Below are 15,294 nucleotides of genomic sequence, written 5' to 3' on the forward strand. Positions count from 1 at the left end.
CGGCACCCTCTCCAGCGCGCCCCCTCCCCACGTAGGAGGTTTCCCCCTCTCCAAGAAGTCTCATTTTCTGGGACTTTTGGGGTTGCTTTTGGGGGGAGGATTTGTACTTCCATGCACAGAATTCAGATGGGATTTAACCCACCAGCGTGATATGCAACTACCTAATCAGACTACGTGTGAGATCAGCATCCCAGTGACACAAAGCGGGTTGTATGAATAAACAATGTGTACAAAGGAGGGGGTGATCTCTCCTCCTGCCTTTTCTGGTTCAGAGTCAGTCTGTCTGAACCCCCTTTCTCCTGCTAAAGGAGAAACAATGAGGCGCTTTCATTTTTCCTCTCCTTGCACATTAGAAAGTTGTGGGTAAGGAATTTGAAAAAAAAATGGTAGGAAGGGATGTTGTTAAACAGCCCCTTCTGCTGGTTTTTAATGATCACAGCTTTTTGATTTTGTTGGATTCTCTTTGAAGTTAGATGGAATTTTTTTGGTCAATTCTCTCCCAGATTCTTTAGGCATTTCCTCAGCTGATAATAGTTCTACAATTTTTTTCACTTGCTCTGCTGTATCCTTTTACCCTCAGATAACACCTTTTTAAAGTTTAATATACTTTTTCAATTTAATATACTTAATATTAAACCATGCTGGCTTCCCTTTATCTACAAAAGTGGAGAGAAAAGAAGATACCATAATTTCTAACAAGGTGTACATTTGAAATGCCCACAACTAAATAACTTTTAGGACATCCTGCAATGCTTGCATCGAAGTCCATTCTGTGAGTATATTGATAGATATGCACCCTTGCCCATCACAGAATACAGTAATACCGAGATGGCTTTTTTTGTAGTGTTCTATCAGCACTCACAAATTCACTGGTAACAGGAAGAGGTTTTGAGATGGAAAGGGGTAAAGTAAATGTTGAACTGGATTGCTGCACAAATAAATTAAAATTAGGAGCAATGCATAATGCCTTGATTCCACTTCAGGAACAAGAGCCTGTAATTCAGAAAAGCAAAAAAATAAAATAAAAATCCCAGGGACATCCAGGAAATGCAGATGACACTTTTAGACAAACCGATAATTCTGACACAGCGCTCTCTGAGAATGGAATCTACCTGCTTTGTAAGACGGGCTCCCTCCAATGGATTTGGGTTACTATTTTATTCTTTATTCCTAATCCTTTGTATAACAAGAACATATAAATAAACTCACAATAAAATACAGCTGGAAAACCTCATCTGGTAGCACTTTATAATAAATGGACATGAATACTAAATTACAATGATTTTTTTCTATGAAATTACATATTACATTCATGCCATATCCGTATCCAAAATGGGCTCTTAGGGGCCCACTGATATTTCAATACATTCCCAAGGAATTATTTGTAGATATCAACCCTTAATGTAAAGCAATTCATTAAAACTTCTCAACTCCTCAAAGAGCCAAAAGGAGGAGCAAATTGAAAACTGTGCTTCATGAGAGAGGAGACAGGAATTAATTCTTATAGGAAAATAAAGCTTCAAAGGTGAAGGAAAACAGTCAAACAGGCACAAACTTTGCCTTGGAAGTTTAGATGATGCATCAAGGAAGGGGCTCTGAACAAAAACATTAGCAAAGGGGTGGCATTTGTGCACAGGTAGGTTTTTTGAGAAAGATGAACTGCCTCTGGGAACCTGCCTATTGCCTGGTTTTACTTTGCAAAAGTGACTCTTCTTGTAGTCAAAAGGAGACATATAAAAAGCAACCACTAAAACAGACAGATTGAGTAACACTGACTGTTATAAATAAGATTATAGGAGTTTCCCCACCTCTGCCAACCCTTTAAACACCAGCTGCTTCCAGAGAAAAATACATTCATGTCAGGGACGGGTAGAAAATGTGCTGATCCAAAGACCTCTAAATGCTGTTCTCAAGATGATGAATAATGTCTTCCCTTTGGAAAGGGGGTGGTGGTGGTGGTGGTGGGGGGGGGAGATACTGGAGTCTTTTTCCTGAGCACAATGTATGGAACAAAGGAGCTAAATTTAAGTGACAGAAGAGAGAACAATATTTATAAGATCAATCTTTCTCCTGCTTGACTGGGAGGAAGTTAACAGCCGCAAGGGGGAAATGTCCTTCCAGGCAGTGAAGTGACCCTGCCATTCGGCCAAGACCATTGTGCAAGCAGCGTGGCCTTTTAAAGTCACAACCGACCATGCTAGCCCATGGGAAGGCTGGCTGGTTGTAGCTGTTCCCACGTGGATGGTGGTACCAGGGGCTCCGAAATTTAGGGAATTCAGCCTTTCTGAGAAACAATAGCTCTTGACGTGGTTGCCATATGGTGAAATGGTGGTTTGAGCTGTCAGCCTGAAAATGTTCCCGGGTTTTTTTGCTTAAGAGGCCCTTTCCCTGTATCCTGATCTTGGCTAGAAGGCTGTGTTATACACAGGCAACAGAACAGCCTGGAAGTGAGATGGCAGCGTCCTGGGGTGAGAAAGTGCACTGGCCTCTGCAGTTTGCCTGTCACTTTAAAAAAAATGCAGTGGATTGAGGGTTCTGTTTCTCAAACTCATCTCTTTCAGGTCATATTAAAAGAAGTTGCACCCCCTCCCTCCACCTTAAGCTGTACTCAACCCTTTCCAGCACTCCACCTGCCACCCCCCTCTGCTGGTTCCAGGTTTTGGGGCCCTTGGGCAAAAAATGCTCTCAGCCAAGTCTCTTCTCTCCCTGACTGATCCAAGCTTGCTTGCTGCAACTCACCATCTCCATCTGTTGCCTAAAAGGTGACTTGATCAGAAATAATAGCTCCTTCTCCTCATTCCAGTCTCTGATTTCTTGAAAAGGGGCAGTGGGCACCTAGGGGATGGCAGCGAACCCTCCTTGGGCAGAAGTTTCTGCAAGTGCTGCATCGCTTGACCACCCTGTTCTGACGAATTTGTAGCCCAGGCTTGGGAAGCTGTGAAAAATTAGTCCAGCACCCACTGTTGCATCTGTCCTTGTAATCACTGAGGCTCAGCGTTTGAAGGGCTCAGTCTTAAGCACACCGAAGTAGGGCTTGTGTCTGAGTAAACCTAGCCAGGATTGCATTGCACAAATGCACCTGCGCAATAGGCTGGAAGGACACTGAATATACACAATATCCATCACACTGACCTTGCTGAGGTGAAATGTTCTTTTCTTACCCCTTTATGCTTCACAGTAGAGGCCTATGATGGCTAGACGAAATCGGCAGCAACCTGCATTGGAAGATTCTGTGTGGTGGCCACAAAAAGATTCTCTAGGGTTCCCTTCCAGCATTCTGGGACCTGCTGTGCCCATTTGGTGGATGAATTCCCAGTAAAATCAGTAGTGGATGAAGATGCCACATATATACACTCCTGAATGATGCATCTGGACTTAAAAGAACTATGGAGTTTCTTGCCGGCAAAATGTCACACATTCATTTAATGGAGGGAGCTGATTGAAGAGTATGCCCAGATTGGCTCCGTCCATGTAGCAGACTAGTAGCAGACACTGGTTTGGTCAAGAAAGGCCCAAGCCTAGAACAGACGGCTGGAGGAGGTAGTAGAGTGGATTTTGGAGAATATCAACACTGGACATCTTTGCCCAGACGTGGCTCTGCAGAGAATAATCTCCTACATTCTAGCTAGCACCTCCCACACCCACTGAATAATTCATTGATTGTTTAAACGGGGGTGAAAACCAGTTTGTTAGAATCTCTAAATAGTTTTCCATGTTCGGAGTCTCAAATAATCAAACTGTAGTCAATCTACAAAGATTGGCAATAACTAATTCCTGAAGCACCCTTGAGATTTCAGACCTCCCTGATTATGTTCAAGAACAGTTTCATAAGACTTGTTTTAGAATTTTATGTGTCTGCATAAGCATGTTCCAATATGTTTCCATGCTGATAGCAAAATGATGCTCACTGCTTTCTACTATGGGAGTAGCCCTGCTTCTCGGAAGGAAAGTGCAGGTGCTATATTTCCCTATGGCAAAGACAGCACAAAGGGGTTTACCCTCCATGCATAGATTCCTTTGCTGGCTTTAGATCTGCCATTTGAGATGGCAGGGAGCCCTTGAGTGCCTGGGCCATGAACAAAATGACTGTTCAGAAATGGGGCATGTACCAGATTGACAGGATTTAATAGTTAGGTCGCAAGGGGTTTTTAATTTGAAATTAAAAAAAAACTTTTTATTTTTACATACCACATTTAGCAGCTTTGGGGGTGGAAGAAGAATAGGTTTCAACTTAGGCAAGAAAAGACAGTCTTAAGGCTATGTTGAGCTATTTATGGGGATTGCTTGATTTCCCCCCCCCCCCTTCCCCCTGCTATAAACCGACAACCCAAAACTTGTCTGAGGCAACACAGAGATCATGGCACAATCCACGTGGCAAGCCACTGAATGTAACAGCCTTAGGGTCTCATAGCCATTGCTCCTATGAATTAAAGCGCTCTCTACCTGGGCACTCTAACATGTGCTTAGAACCTCTGCAGCTCTTGTGAGACAAAATGACAACTGGGAAAACTGTTGTGGATCTCATCCCAGTCATGAATATATAGAATGAACCCAGATGAATGTTTTCTTGGAGGTGTCTGGAGCGGGATGAAAACTTCATGGGATAAAAATGTGGCAACGGGGCAGTTCTGGGGACAGGACATAAAAAGGGCATTTATCTTACCCCCTGGCTAGTAATTCCACTCTGATCCAGAAAGTATTCCATAGTTTGGAGAGGCAATGACTTCCCACTTCGCCAACAGCTAGAAATCTGAGCCTGCTCATTCTCAACTAACATAGAAAAGCCATAAACGTTAATTTTCATCGTTATGATCCACTAAACAATTAACATAATCATTCAGGGGCATTTGTTCTGGGCTTGCCAACTCACAACAGGCAATCAAACCCCAGGTGTTACAATTGGGGCATTCCGTTCAGATGTCTAAAGCTTGGCGGTTCCCGAGCAAAGTGGGTCAGCTCGCAGTGAGGTACCTATCAGTTGCAATAACTGCAAGGCACGGCCCCTCTCTAAGCTTTGGGATTTGGACACTGGCTAGTGAGAATCCTGAAGTCCTGGAATCCAGTTCCTCAGATGCAACCAGGAGTCTACTTGGGTCCAGCATCTCTCACTGCTCACTTGTTAAATTTTTGCACGCTTGCAAACTTTTGATTTCCCCCCCTGCAGTTAGATATTTATAACCGTTACAGCCTTTTACTCTCTTCTTTTTTTAAAAAAACCATCAATCTTCTCTCTCTCTTTTTTGCATCTATAAATCTCTCATAAAAGCAGTGAAAATGAAAACAGACCTGCCTCTCAACTGCATGTCACAGAAAAGGCTTTGCATTAGAACATCCATAAAACATTCAGTCATACAGAAAACGCCTTACCCTAAAAACACTTCTGTTTGTTATTATCAAAAACAAAGGGGGGTGGGGGGACAACTGGCCACAATATGTGCCTTGTAAACGTGTGTCCTTCACTTAAATAATCCATTTGCACATTTCGGCATGTCTCTTGAATGTGCCTTTGTGTCCCCATTCCTGCAACAGGGTGCAAACCAGGGAGACACTCAGGAAGGGCTGTCATGGTTGAACTTGAATGACGTCTTTAAAGAGGTGTGGAGCTCAGATGGTAAAAGTTCAAGCTCTGTTTACAATTCCTCAGGTCAATGATTGAGGCGAGAAAGGTTTCTCCGAAGGCATCTGGCTCCACTGCCAGACCACAATGTGCTACTCCAGTGAGTCACTGTGCTCCAGGCCAAGGTCGCTAACATTTGTTGTCTGGAGCTCTTCGGGATCCTCCTCCAGTTCCTCCTCTTCCTCCTCCTCCTCCTCCTCCTCCATTTCATCCTCCTCCTCGTCCTCTGTCCCATCCAGTGAGTCATCATGAACAGCCATCATAGCCTGCTGCATAGCAATGGTGGCGTTATCTGAGGTGAGAGATTGCAGGTTGTCCATGTTTATGGAGCCTAGGACAAAAACAACAACTGAACTTAAGGGAAACCTAGAATTGCCAGCTGTTGGTTGGGAAATTTCTGGAGATTTGGGGGAAGAGCCTGGGTGTCTGTGATTGGCGGAGGAGTATAATACTAAGGAGAGTATTTTTATTTATTTTATTTATTTATTTATTATTTGATTTAGTATACTGCCCTATCCCCAAAGGGCTCAGGGCGGTGAACAATATAAAAGCATATATAAACATAAACATATAAAAGTTTAAAATTTTCATTCTAAAACAGTATCCCACGAACCCATATGCAACCCTCCCAAGAAGAATGATGGGTCCCGATGATGTTAGGGACCCTATACAGCAGGGGGGAGGATGAAAGCAGGGCACCCTCAGCGGCTGGTCGCTCCGAAGGCCCGGTGGAACAATTTGGTCTTGCAGGCCCTACGGAACTCTCCAAGGTCCCGCAGGGCCCGGACAGCTGGTGGTAGAGTGTTCCACCAGGCAGGGGCCAGAGCCGTAAAGGCCCTGGCCCGAGTGGAGGCCAGCCGCATCATTGAGGGGCCAGGGATCTCCAGTAAATTGGCCTCTGCTGAGCGCAGAGGTCGACTCGGGACATATGGGGTAATGTGGTCCCGAAGGTACGAGGGTCCCAGGCCGCGTAAGGCCTTAATGGTATAATACTAAGGAGAGTATAATACTAAGGAGCCCACCCTCCAAAGCAGCCATTTTCTGCAGGGGAACGGATCTTCTGGAGATCAGTTATAATACTAGATCTCCAGACCCTACCTGGAGGTTGGCAAACCTCCTGGAACGCCACTCATCCTTCCAGGGGACTCTGAATAGTCGCACATTTCCAGGTCTAAATATGGCTTCGCTTCAGAAACAGCCCCTTTCAAGCCACCCAGTGTTTTTCAAACTGTGTTGGAGGGAGTTCCTTGGGAGCTCATCAAAGGCTCCTCAGTGAAGTCCTCTGTGACAGACAACCATCTTTAGTGAGGTCAGCATTAGGCAGCACCAGAAAATGGCAGCCATGGAAACAAATCCAATCACAAAATGACTGCTATTGTGGGAACTGTGCCTATTGTGGCCAAGCCAAGAGCACCAAGCTGTGATGAATCTGCCCAGGATGAGGATTTACCAGCCCCAGCCTTATTTCCCATCCCCAGGAACTGAGGTGCTGGAGAAGATGGTCTAAGGATTTTCCTTGGTCTACATGGTAAGGACCATAGAGACTAGGGAACACAGCCTTGAGAAGCGAAGAGAAGAAGAGTTTGGATTTATATCCCGCTTTGCTAAACCCCAAAGAGACTCTAAGAGGATTACAAACTCCTTTCCTTTCCTCTTCCCACAACAGACACCTTGTGAGGGAAATAGGGCTGAGAGAGGTCGGAGGGAACTGTGGCTGTCCCAAGGTCACCCAGCAGGGTTCATGTGTAGGAGCAGGGAAACAAACTCAGTTTACCAGAGAAGAGTCCACCACTCATGTGGAGGAGTGGGGAATCAAACCCTGTTCTCCAGGTTAGAGTCTACTTGCTCTTAACCACTACGCCACACTGGCTCTCAGTGACAGCATATCTTCCTCAAACAGTGCTCTCCCCAGGCCCCCCTCCCCAAACACCCAGCACTTGCCAAGACAGTGTTGAGACTATTAGTAATGGGAATGACCCAAAGCTCCCCAAAAGTCCAGCCCATGAATCACTGCCAACCTCCCCTCCCCGCCAGGATGCTGTGACACCCCCCCCCCCCATGTCCATGCCTCCAAAGGCCCTGACCCTAGGTGGTGGACCAGATTTTAATATGACTGAGCAAGAGAGGGACCAGCCTTAGAAATGCACTAGTCAGCAACGGGATTGTCCAAAGCAATGTGAATCTCTGCACCCCAGTGCATGTTCTTACCGTCGGGGTTAGTACCAGGATTTCCTCCTTGTTGCTGCAGCACACCAGCAGCAATGGAGTTGGGCCAGAATCTCTGAGTGGGCCGATGCTGAGACTTGATCTTCTTTGCTTTGGGGGCTGGATCAGGATTGCTGGCATCAAGCATGGGCTGCAGAATACGTCGGCGGGCATTGATAAACCTTTCCACAGAGAGAAAAGAAAAAAGAGCACAAAACTGTGTGCTTCCTTCCATTCCCAGTACATTTGATTTCAAGCAATATGGTTTAGAAAACAACAACAACAACAACAACAAATGTTCATACTGGATGGTAGTAGAGATTAAACTTCCAAGGACCCTCAAAGTCTCTTCCAGACTGCAGGCCCTCAGTCCCATGAGGAATTTTTCCTGAGCTCCTCTTTCTGGTTGGCTTCTGTTTCCACAACCCCGACTCTTCCTCTGAATCCCTCTCAAGGTTCGGTATTTCTGTCTCTTTACCTTCAGCCTGTCAACACCTCCCAGCCTTTCCCATTCTTGGGGCCCGTTATTTCCTCAGATCTTTGTCTCCTTTTCCAACACCTTCTTTAAGTTCATTCACTTTGGCCATTCATAAAGGGATGTGGGGGAAGTGGTCAGCAGGGAAAGCTGGGCAGATCAGAGGTGGCACAAAGGTTTGCACCTGGTTCTCAGTATGTATAACCATGTCGTGGAACATGAGCTTACAAGACTTTGTTGAAAACTTGCAAGGTTGCAGAATATCTGGAAACCTATCTTTCGAGACAAGCGTCAGGTACCAGGTGCTTGGGAGCAGCAGCAGCAGAAGGCTTTTGCTTTCACATCCTGCATGTGAGCTCCCAAAGGTATCTGGTGGGCCACTGCGAGTAGCAGAGTGCTGGACTAGAGGGACTCTGGTCTGATCCAGCAGGCTCTTTCTTATGTTCTTATGTTTTTTTTTAAGTTCATAGTTCTCAAACTTACCACCTTTTCTGACCAACTTGTGCCCTCAGCCTGTGGCTAAACAGGCAGCTTGCATTATGGCAGGTGAAGGTCTGGATATTGGGCGTGCCTTGATGTGTGTGTGTTTTATGAAGGTGCATTAAAAATAATAAATTTACAGTAAAATCTGTCAATTCATCAAGAGTTTCTTTTTATTCAGTCAAAACAATTCAAATAGTTAATCTAGCCACTTAAATGATAAACATTTTAGTCCCTATTTTAAACACTCACACTTTTCAAAGCAAAACAAGACCGCTTTCTTTTGCACGCACCTTAGCAGGAAGAGTTTAAACAAATGTATTGTCAAAGGCTTTCACGGCCGGAATCACTTGGGTGCTGTGTGGTTTCCGGGCTGTATGGCCGTGTTCTAGCAGCATTCTCTCCTGACGTTTCGCCTGCATCTGTGGCTGGCATCTTCAGAGGATCTGATGTTGGGAAAGCAAGTGGAGTATATATATCTGTTGGAGTGTCCAGGGTGGGTGGAGAAACATTGTCTATGAGTAACAAAGAAGGCAACCAGGCCACAGTTGAGGGCATCCACAGGAAGTATGAGCAAATAATGAAGACTATAGCATGGGAGTGTCAATGGAGATAGCAAGGTCACTGGTGGGAGCATCTGAATAGAAGTATCTTGGCCTTTGTTTCTTTGTCTATGGTCATCCTGTGTTTGTGTGGAGCCATTTGGATACAGTCTTGACTCTAGTGCATTTTCTTGCAACATGAAGAAGCACAACCTACAAAACCATCTATTACAGACGCACTAAGAAAATTCAATACGTGCTACTACCAGCAAAGGATAAGAGGGATCCTTTTTTTAGCTTTCACTTGCAGGAGTCTATCGCATACCATGCAGCTTGTGGATAAGTCTCCATGAGAACTACTAAACGTATAGTGCACATACACGTGATCAAAGAATATCAAAGGCACTCGTAGACTATTTCCCAGCTAGAAAAATCAAAGTAATAGTAGAAATTACAAGGATAAACCAACTCTGGATATAGAATATTATTTGAAAAAACAGAAATTCTGGACTAATTTTGAAAGCCACTAATACCAGACTCATACAGAGAAGCAACTGAAATCCATAAGCACATGGACAATTTTAACAGGTACAAGAAACTATGAAAATGAAATAGAACTTGGCTATTGCCAGTGTTGAAAAATACTAGGCCGGTGACTACAGCCGTCAAACCAGCTCCACACAAACACAGTGGATGATCTATAGACAAAGAAACAAAGGTCAAGATAATTCTATTCAGATGCTCCTACCCAGTGACCCTTTGCTATCTCCATTGATTAATCTCTGCATGCCATAGTCTTCATTGTTACTCATAATTTCTATTCAGATGCCCTCAACTACTGACCTGGTTGCCTTCTTTGTTAATTATAGACAATGTTTCTCCACCCACCCTGGACACTCCAACAGATATATATACTCCACTTGCTTTCCCAACATCAGATCCTCTGAAGATGCCAGCCACAGATGCAGGCGAAACGTCAGGAGAGAATGCTGCTAGAACACGGCCATACAGCCCGGAAACCACACAGCACCCAAGTTTAAACAAACTTTATGTATTTTCAGTCAGAAATTTCCATTTTTTTTGCTTCTTTTCCCCAGCATGTCAGACTGGGCAGGAGACAGCAAAATTTAAAAAGACAGGCTGTCTGATGGAGACAAAGCGTGACAGACACAGCTAATGTTCATTCCTAAGCTTGGCTCAGGGCTGTTAATGACACCTGAAAGATTTTCAAAGATGTTCTGCTGATAAAAAGCCAGCAGGTGGAGCTATCCGAATAATTTCCATTGAAAGCTTTTTTGTTTCAGCTTCATACCGGAAAAAAAATCGTTCCCTCTACATGGATGTTTTTATACGTCATCTATGCACAGAAATTCCTATAGCCAGCAACGTGTCTTTCTGTTGTTAATACAATATAGGAAGGAGAAACCCTTTCGAAATCAAATTAATCACGACGGCTCTTTCCTAGGTCTCAAAACTCAGTTGCTGATTTTATAGATAGCTGCCTAAGACATCCAAATGAAGTGAGCTTCCAACAAACATCTGAACCTGGCTGGGACCTTTTGCAAACAAGCTCTGGCCTGAAGTTGCAACCTTGTATTGTACAGACGCCGTCACAGCCTGGACTTCTGTGTTTGGGTGCTGCGGAACTGTGCAACACCTGCTGCCCACATATTCACCCACCCAGATGGAATACTTGCCCTTTATGGTGATGAAGCGGGCACCCACAACAGTGTAACCTTGAACCAATTCCAGAATGGATTTGCCCCCATCCTCAGGATTGGGCTCTAGTATGTTTTTTTTAATTGGCAAAAACCTTTATCCCAATGCAACCCAAGATGTTTTGTCTGTTGTCAGCAACACCCCTTGGTGGTGGGCCTGGCAGAGCAGTGGGCTCTAGTTTATAATTCAGGCCAATAACTTCAACTGATACATTTCTAGGTCGATTTATTTTGTAGCTTCTGAAATAATGGTTGCAGTGACCCAATTGCAGCTCTGTATGAAAACATTTGATTGTTAGAGAAACCTTTTTGATAAATGACTCCAGAGTTCATTGTTCAAGTGTTTTCTCTCTTTTAAAATGACTATTATTAATATTTTATAGCATTAGGTCATTTTATTTTATACTTTGTATGGATCTGCTGTTTTATCCTGGTTATGCTTTTTTAGTGCAGATTACTGGAAATACAATAAATCATGGGGGATTTTTTTTTATTAATGGGTAGGCTTGTGAGTCCCCATGAGTATTAAAAATAAATACTGTGCTATCAGGGAACAAACTGCCCTGCAAAATTAACAAAAGGGACAGGGTCCCAGACAGGACCTAAAGAGGTTACCGTACAAATAGACACTGGAGAAACAAGAGATGAATGGAATGGAAGAATTAGGAAGTATAAGGGAGGCAAGGGATGAAAGTTCAAGGCAGGTCAAACAACTGCTCCTTTGGTGACCCCCAGTCTTTTGAAGATTGATGTTTGAGCCAGTCTAGTGTAGTAGTTAAGAGTGTTGGAGTAGCACTTATAAAGCGTGAGTTCAAATCTACCATGGATTACCTGGGCCCACTCTCTCTCTCAGGGGTGTAACGAGGCAAACTGGAGCCCTGGGCAAAACCTGAGTTGGATGCCCCCCCCCATGGATGCCCCCATGGATGCTCCCCCCACCACAACCAAAACATTTTTGCACCAGGACATTGGTGCCTGCAGGGGGTACATTTTTAGACATATCGGCACCAAAACTTCAGCGTATCATCAGGAGACTGTCCTTATGCTACCCACAAGTTTGGTGCAGTTTGGTTCAGGGCGGACAAAGTTATGGACCCTCAAAAGGGTAGCCCCCATCTCCTTAGCTCCCATTGGAAAGAATGGGAGATGGGGGCTAAGGCAGGTGTGCTAAGGCAGGTGTACTAAGGTGTACTAAGATGTGCTAAAGCATGTGTACTAAGGTGTACTAAGGCAGGTGTGTTAAAGTGTATTAAGGTGCACTAAGGCAGGTGTACTCAGGTGTACTAAGGTGTACCAAGGCAGGTGTATTAAGGTGTATTAAGGTATACTAAGGCAGGTGTACTAAGGTGTACTAAGGTGTACTAAGGCAGGTGTATTAAGGCAGGTTTACCAATGTGTAGTAAGGTGTACTAAGGCAGGTGTACTAAGGTGTACTAAGGTGCACTAAGGTATGCTAAGGCAGGTGTACTAAGGTGCATTAAGGTGTACTAAGGCTGGTGTATTAAGGTGTATTAAGGTGCACTAAGGCAGGTGTATTAAGGTATACTAAGGCAGGTGTATTAAGGTGTATTAAGGTGTACTAAGGCAGGTGTATTAAGGTGTATTAAGGTGTACTAAGGCAGGTGTACTCAGGTGTACTCAGGTGTACTCAGGCAGGTGTACTAAGGCAGGTGTATTAAGGTGTACTAAGGCAGGTGTATTAAGGTATACTAAGGCAGGTGTATTAAGGTGTATTAAGGTGTACTAAGGCAGGTGTATTAAGGTATACTAAGGCAGGTGTGTTAAGGTGTACTAAGGCAGGTGTATTAAGATGTATTAAGGTGCACTAAGGCAGGTGTATTAAAGTGTACTAAGGTGTACTAAGGCAGGTGTTTTATGGTGTATTAAGGTGCACTAAGGCAGGTGTATTAAAGTATACTAAGGTGTACTAAGGCAGGTGTATTATGGTGTATTAAGGTGTACTAAGGCAGGTGTACTAAGGTGTATTAAGGTGTATTAAGGCAGGTGTACTAAGGTGTATTAAGGTGTACTAAGGCAGGTGTATTAAGGTGCATTCTTTGCTAAGGAGATGGGGGCTACCCCTTTGAGGGTCCATAACTTTGGACCCCCTGAACCAAACTGCATCAAACCTGGGGGGTGCCATCATGACAGTCTCCAGATGATACCCTGAAAATTTGGTGCTGATACGTCCAAAAATGCCTTCCCTGCAAGAACATCCCGAAATTTGCCCAAGAATCTTTGTTCTGCATTGAGTTTTCTGCATTGCTGTCAATGGGGGTTGCAGGCTGGGGGGGGGGGCACATTTCTGAAGGTACAGTCTCAAAACTTTCAGGGTCTCATCAGGAGACTGCCCTAGTGATACCCGCCAGGTTTGGTGCAGTTTGATTCAGGGGGGCCAAAGTTATGGACCCTCTAAACTGTAGCCCCCATCTCCTATTAGCTCCCATTGGAAACAATGGGGGATAGGGGCACCCACTTTGGGAATCCATAAGTTTGGACTCCCTGAACCAAACCTCACCAAACTTGGGGGGTAGCATAAGGACAGTCTCCCAATGATTTGCTGAAATTTTGGTGCCGCTAGCCTAACAACTGCGCCCCCTGCAGGCCAAAAATGGAAAACCACTAAAATACCCAAAAACGAACCCAGCATTTTGATGCCCCCCACAAGGTGATGCCCTGGGCAGCTGCCCACCTTGCCCAATGGGCATTACACCTGTGTTTTCTCTCAGTGTAACCAGCTTCATAGAGATGTTGGGTCTCTACAATGGCAAAGGGATCTACGGTATGTACAGGTCTTGAACTTCTTGCAAGAAGGGCAGGTTATATACCCTGTTTCCGTGAAAATAAGCTCTACCCTGAAAATAAACCCTAATATGATTTTTTGGGATTTTTGGAGGGTGCTTGAAATATAAGCCATACTCCAAAAATAACCCATAGTTACAGATTCCATCGCAGCTGATCTGGTCACATGGGGGGTGCCAAATATAAGACATCCCTTGAAAATGAGCCCTAATGCATCTTTTGGAGTAAAAAATAAGACTCTGTCTTATTTTCAGGGAAACACAGTATGTACACACACATGCACGCACGCACAGAGGAGGTGTAACTTGGGTGACCTTCCACAAGATGGAGCCTGGAGTTTTCCCAGAATTACAACTGATCACCAAACTACAGTGATCAGTTACCCTGGAGGGAATGGAAGCTTCAAAGGGCAGACACTATGGGGTAGAATAGAGTCTAAAGTCTCTTCCGCACATGCAGAACAATACACTTTCAATCCACTTTGTATTTATTTATTTATTTATTTATTTATTTATTTATTTATTTATACTTTGGGCTTCTATACCGCCCTGTCCCCGAAGGGTATCTGGATTTTACTGCACAGAACAGCAAAATCCACTTTAAAACAATTGTGAAAGTGGATTGAAAGTGCATTATTCTGCAAGTGCAGAAGGGGCCTAAGAGAAACAGAAGACCCAGTGTGACATCACAAAACCCCCCTGACCTCTCCCAAACTCAGCCCCCCTCAGGCATTGTTCCAAATCTCCAGGAATTTTCCTAAGACAGGTTTGGCAACCCCATGTGCCCTCCTTCCACCCGCTCCACCAAAGATACACTCACCAGTTGTTGACTTGTAAGAGCGTGAGGTTTGTCTGTGCCGCAATCTGTCTTTTCTCATCCTCTGTTGGATAAGGGTGCTGAAAAGAGAGAAGGACCATTGTGACTTGAACTGCGTGCTGCCAGCGGGGATTATCCTGAGCTCTTCCTGTCAGAGAAGATTTGAAGCACAGCAGGGATCCTTCCATTGTCAGCTTCAGGGAACTGACAGGCTCAGACGGAATAGCTCCTGTGCTCTCATGATGTTACAGAAACCAGAAGCATTGTGTGTTGACTATCATGCCGTATTTCTCTTGCTGTTTCTCATGCCTGGGGGAAACCAAAAAGGCCTGACACTCATCAGACCAATTGGATTTTCAGTACATGTCGAGGGAGGTGGTAGCTCCAGGAAAACAAATTAAGAAAATGATTGGGGAGGAGAAGGGAAGGAAACAAGAAAAGGGCTTGTGGCATAGGACACTTCGGAGTGACGTAGATTTGGTTCAGAAGTAACAATAAAAAAGGTAGGAGGGAAGGAACAGGTCTGAAGGAGAGTCATCTCTTTCCTCCTCTAGTGTGAGGCTTGATAATGACATTTCTGCTTTCATGGCAAACCATAGTTTGCTGTTTGCATTTGGAAAGGCAAACTATGGTTGCGCT

General features: G+C 44.5%; 1 protein-coding gene across 7 annotated transcripts in view; it reads right to left on the reverse strand.

Moving 5' to 3' along the window:
- Window positions 1-1,143: 1,143 nt before the first annotated feature.
- Window positions 1,144-15,294, reverse strand: part of PKNOX2 (PBX/knotted 1 homeobox 2) — a 352,275-nt gene continuing 338,124 nt past the window's right edge. For all 7 annotated transcript variants that reach the window (XM_048512663.1, XM_048512660.1, XM_048512662.1 and 4 more), the window contains 3 exons: window positions 14,659-14,735; window positions 7,826-8,004; window positions 1,144-5,948 (listed from right to left, as the gene is read on the reverse strand). In XM_048512663.1, coding sequence (XP_048368620.1) covers window positions 5,710-5,948; window positions 7,826-8,004; window positions 14,659-14,735 — 495 coding nt within the window. In that variant the 3' untranslated portion in view covers window positions 1,144-5,709. The remainder of the gene's footprint in view (window positions 5,949-7,825; window positions 8,005-14,658; window positions 14,736-15,294) is intronic.

Source organism: Sphaerodactylus townsendi, linkage group LG12, assembly GCF_021028975.2.
Source record: "Sphaerodactylus townsendi isolate TG3544 linkage group LG12, MPM_Stown_v2.3, whole genome shotgun sequence".
In the NCBI taxonomy this organism is placed as follows: Eukaryota; Metazoa; Chordata; class Lepidosauria; order Squamata; family Sphaerodactylidae; genus Sphaerodactylus; species Sphaerodactylus townsendi.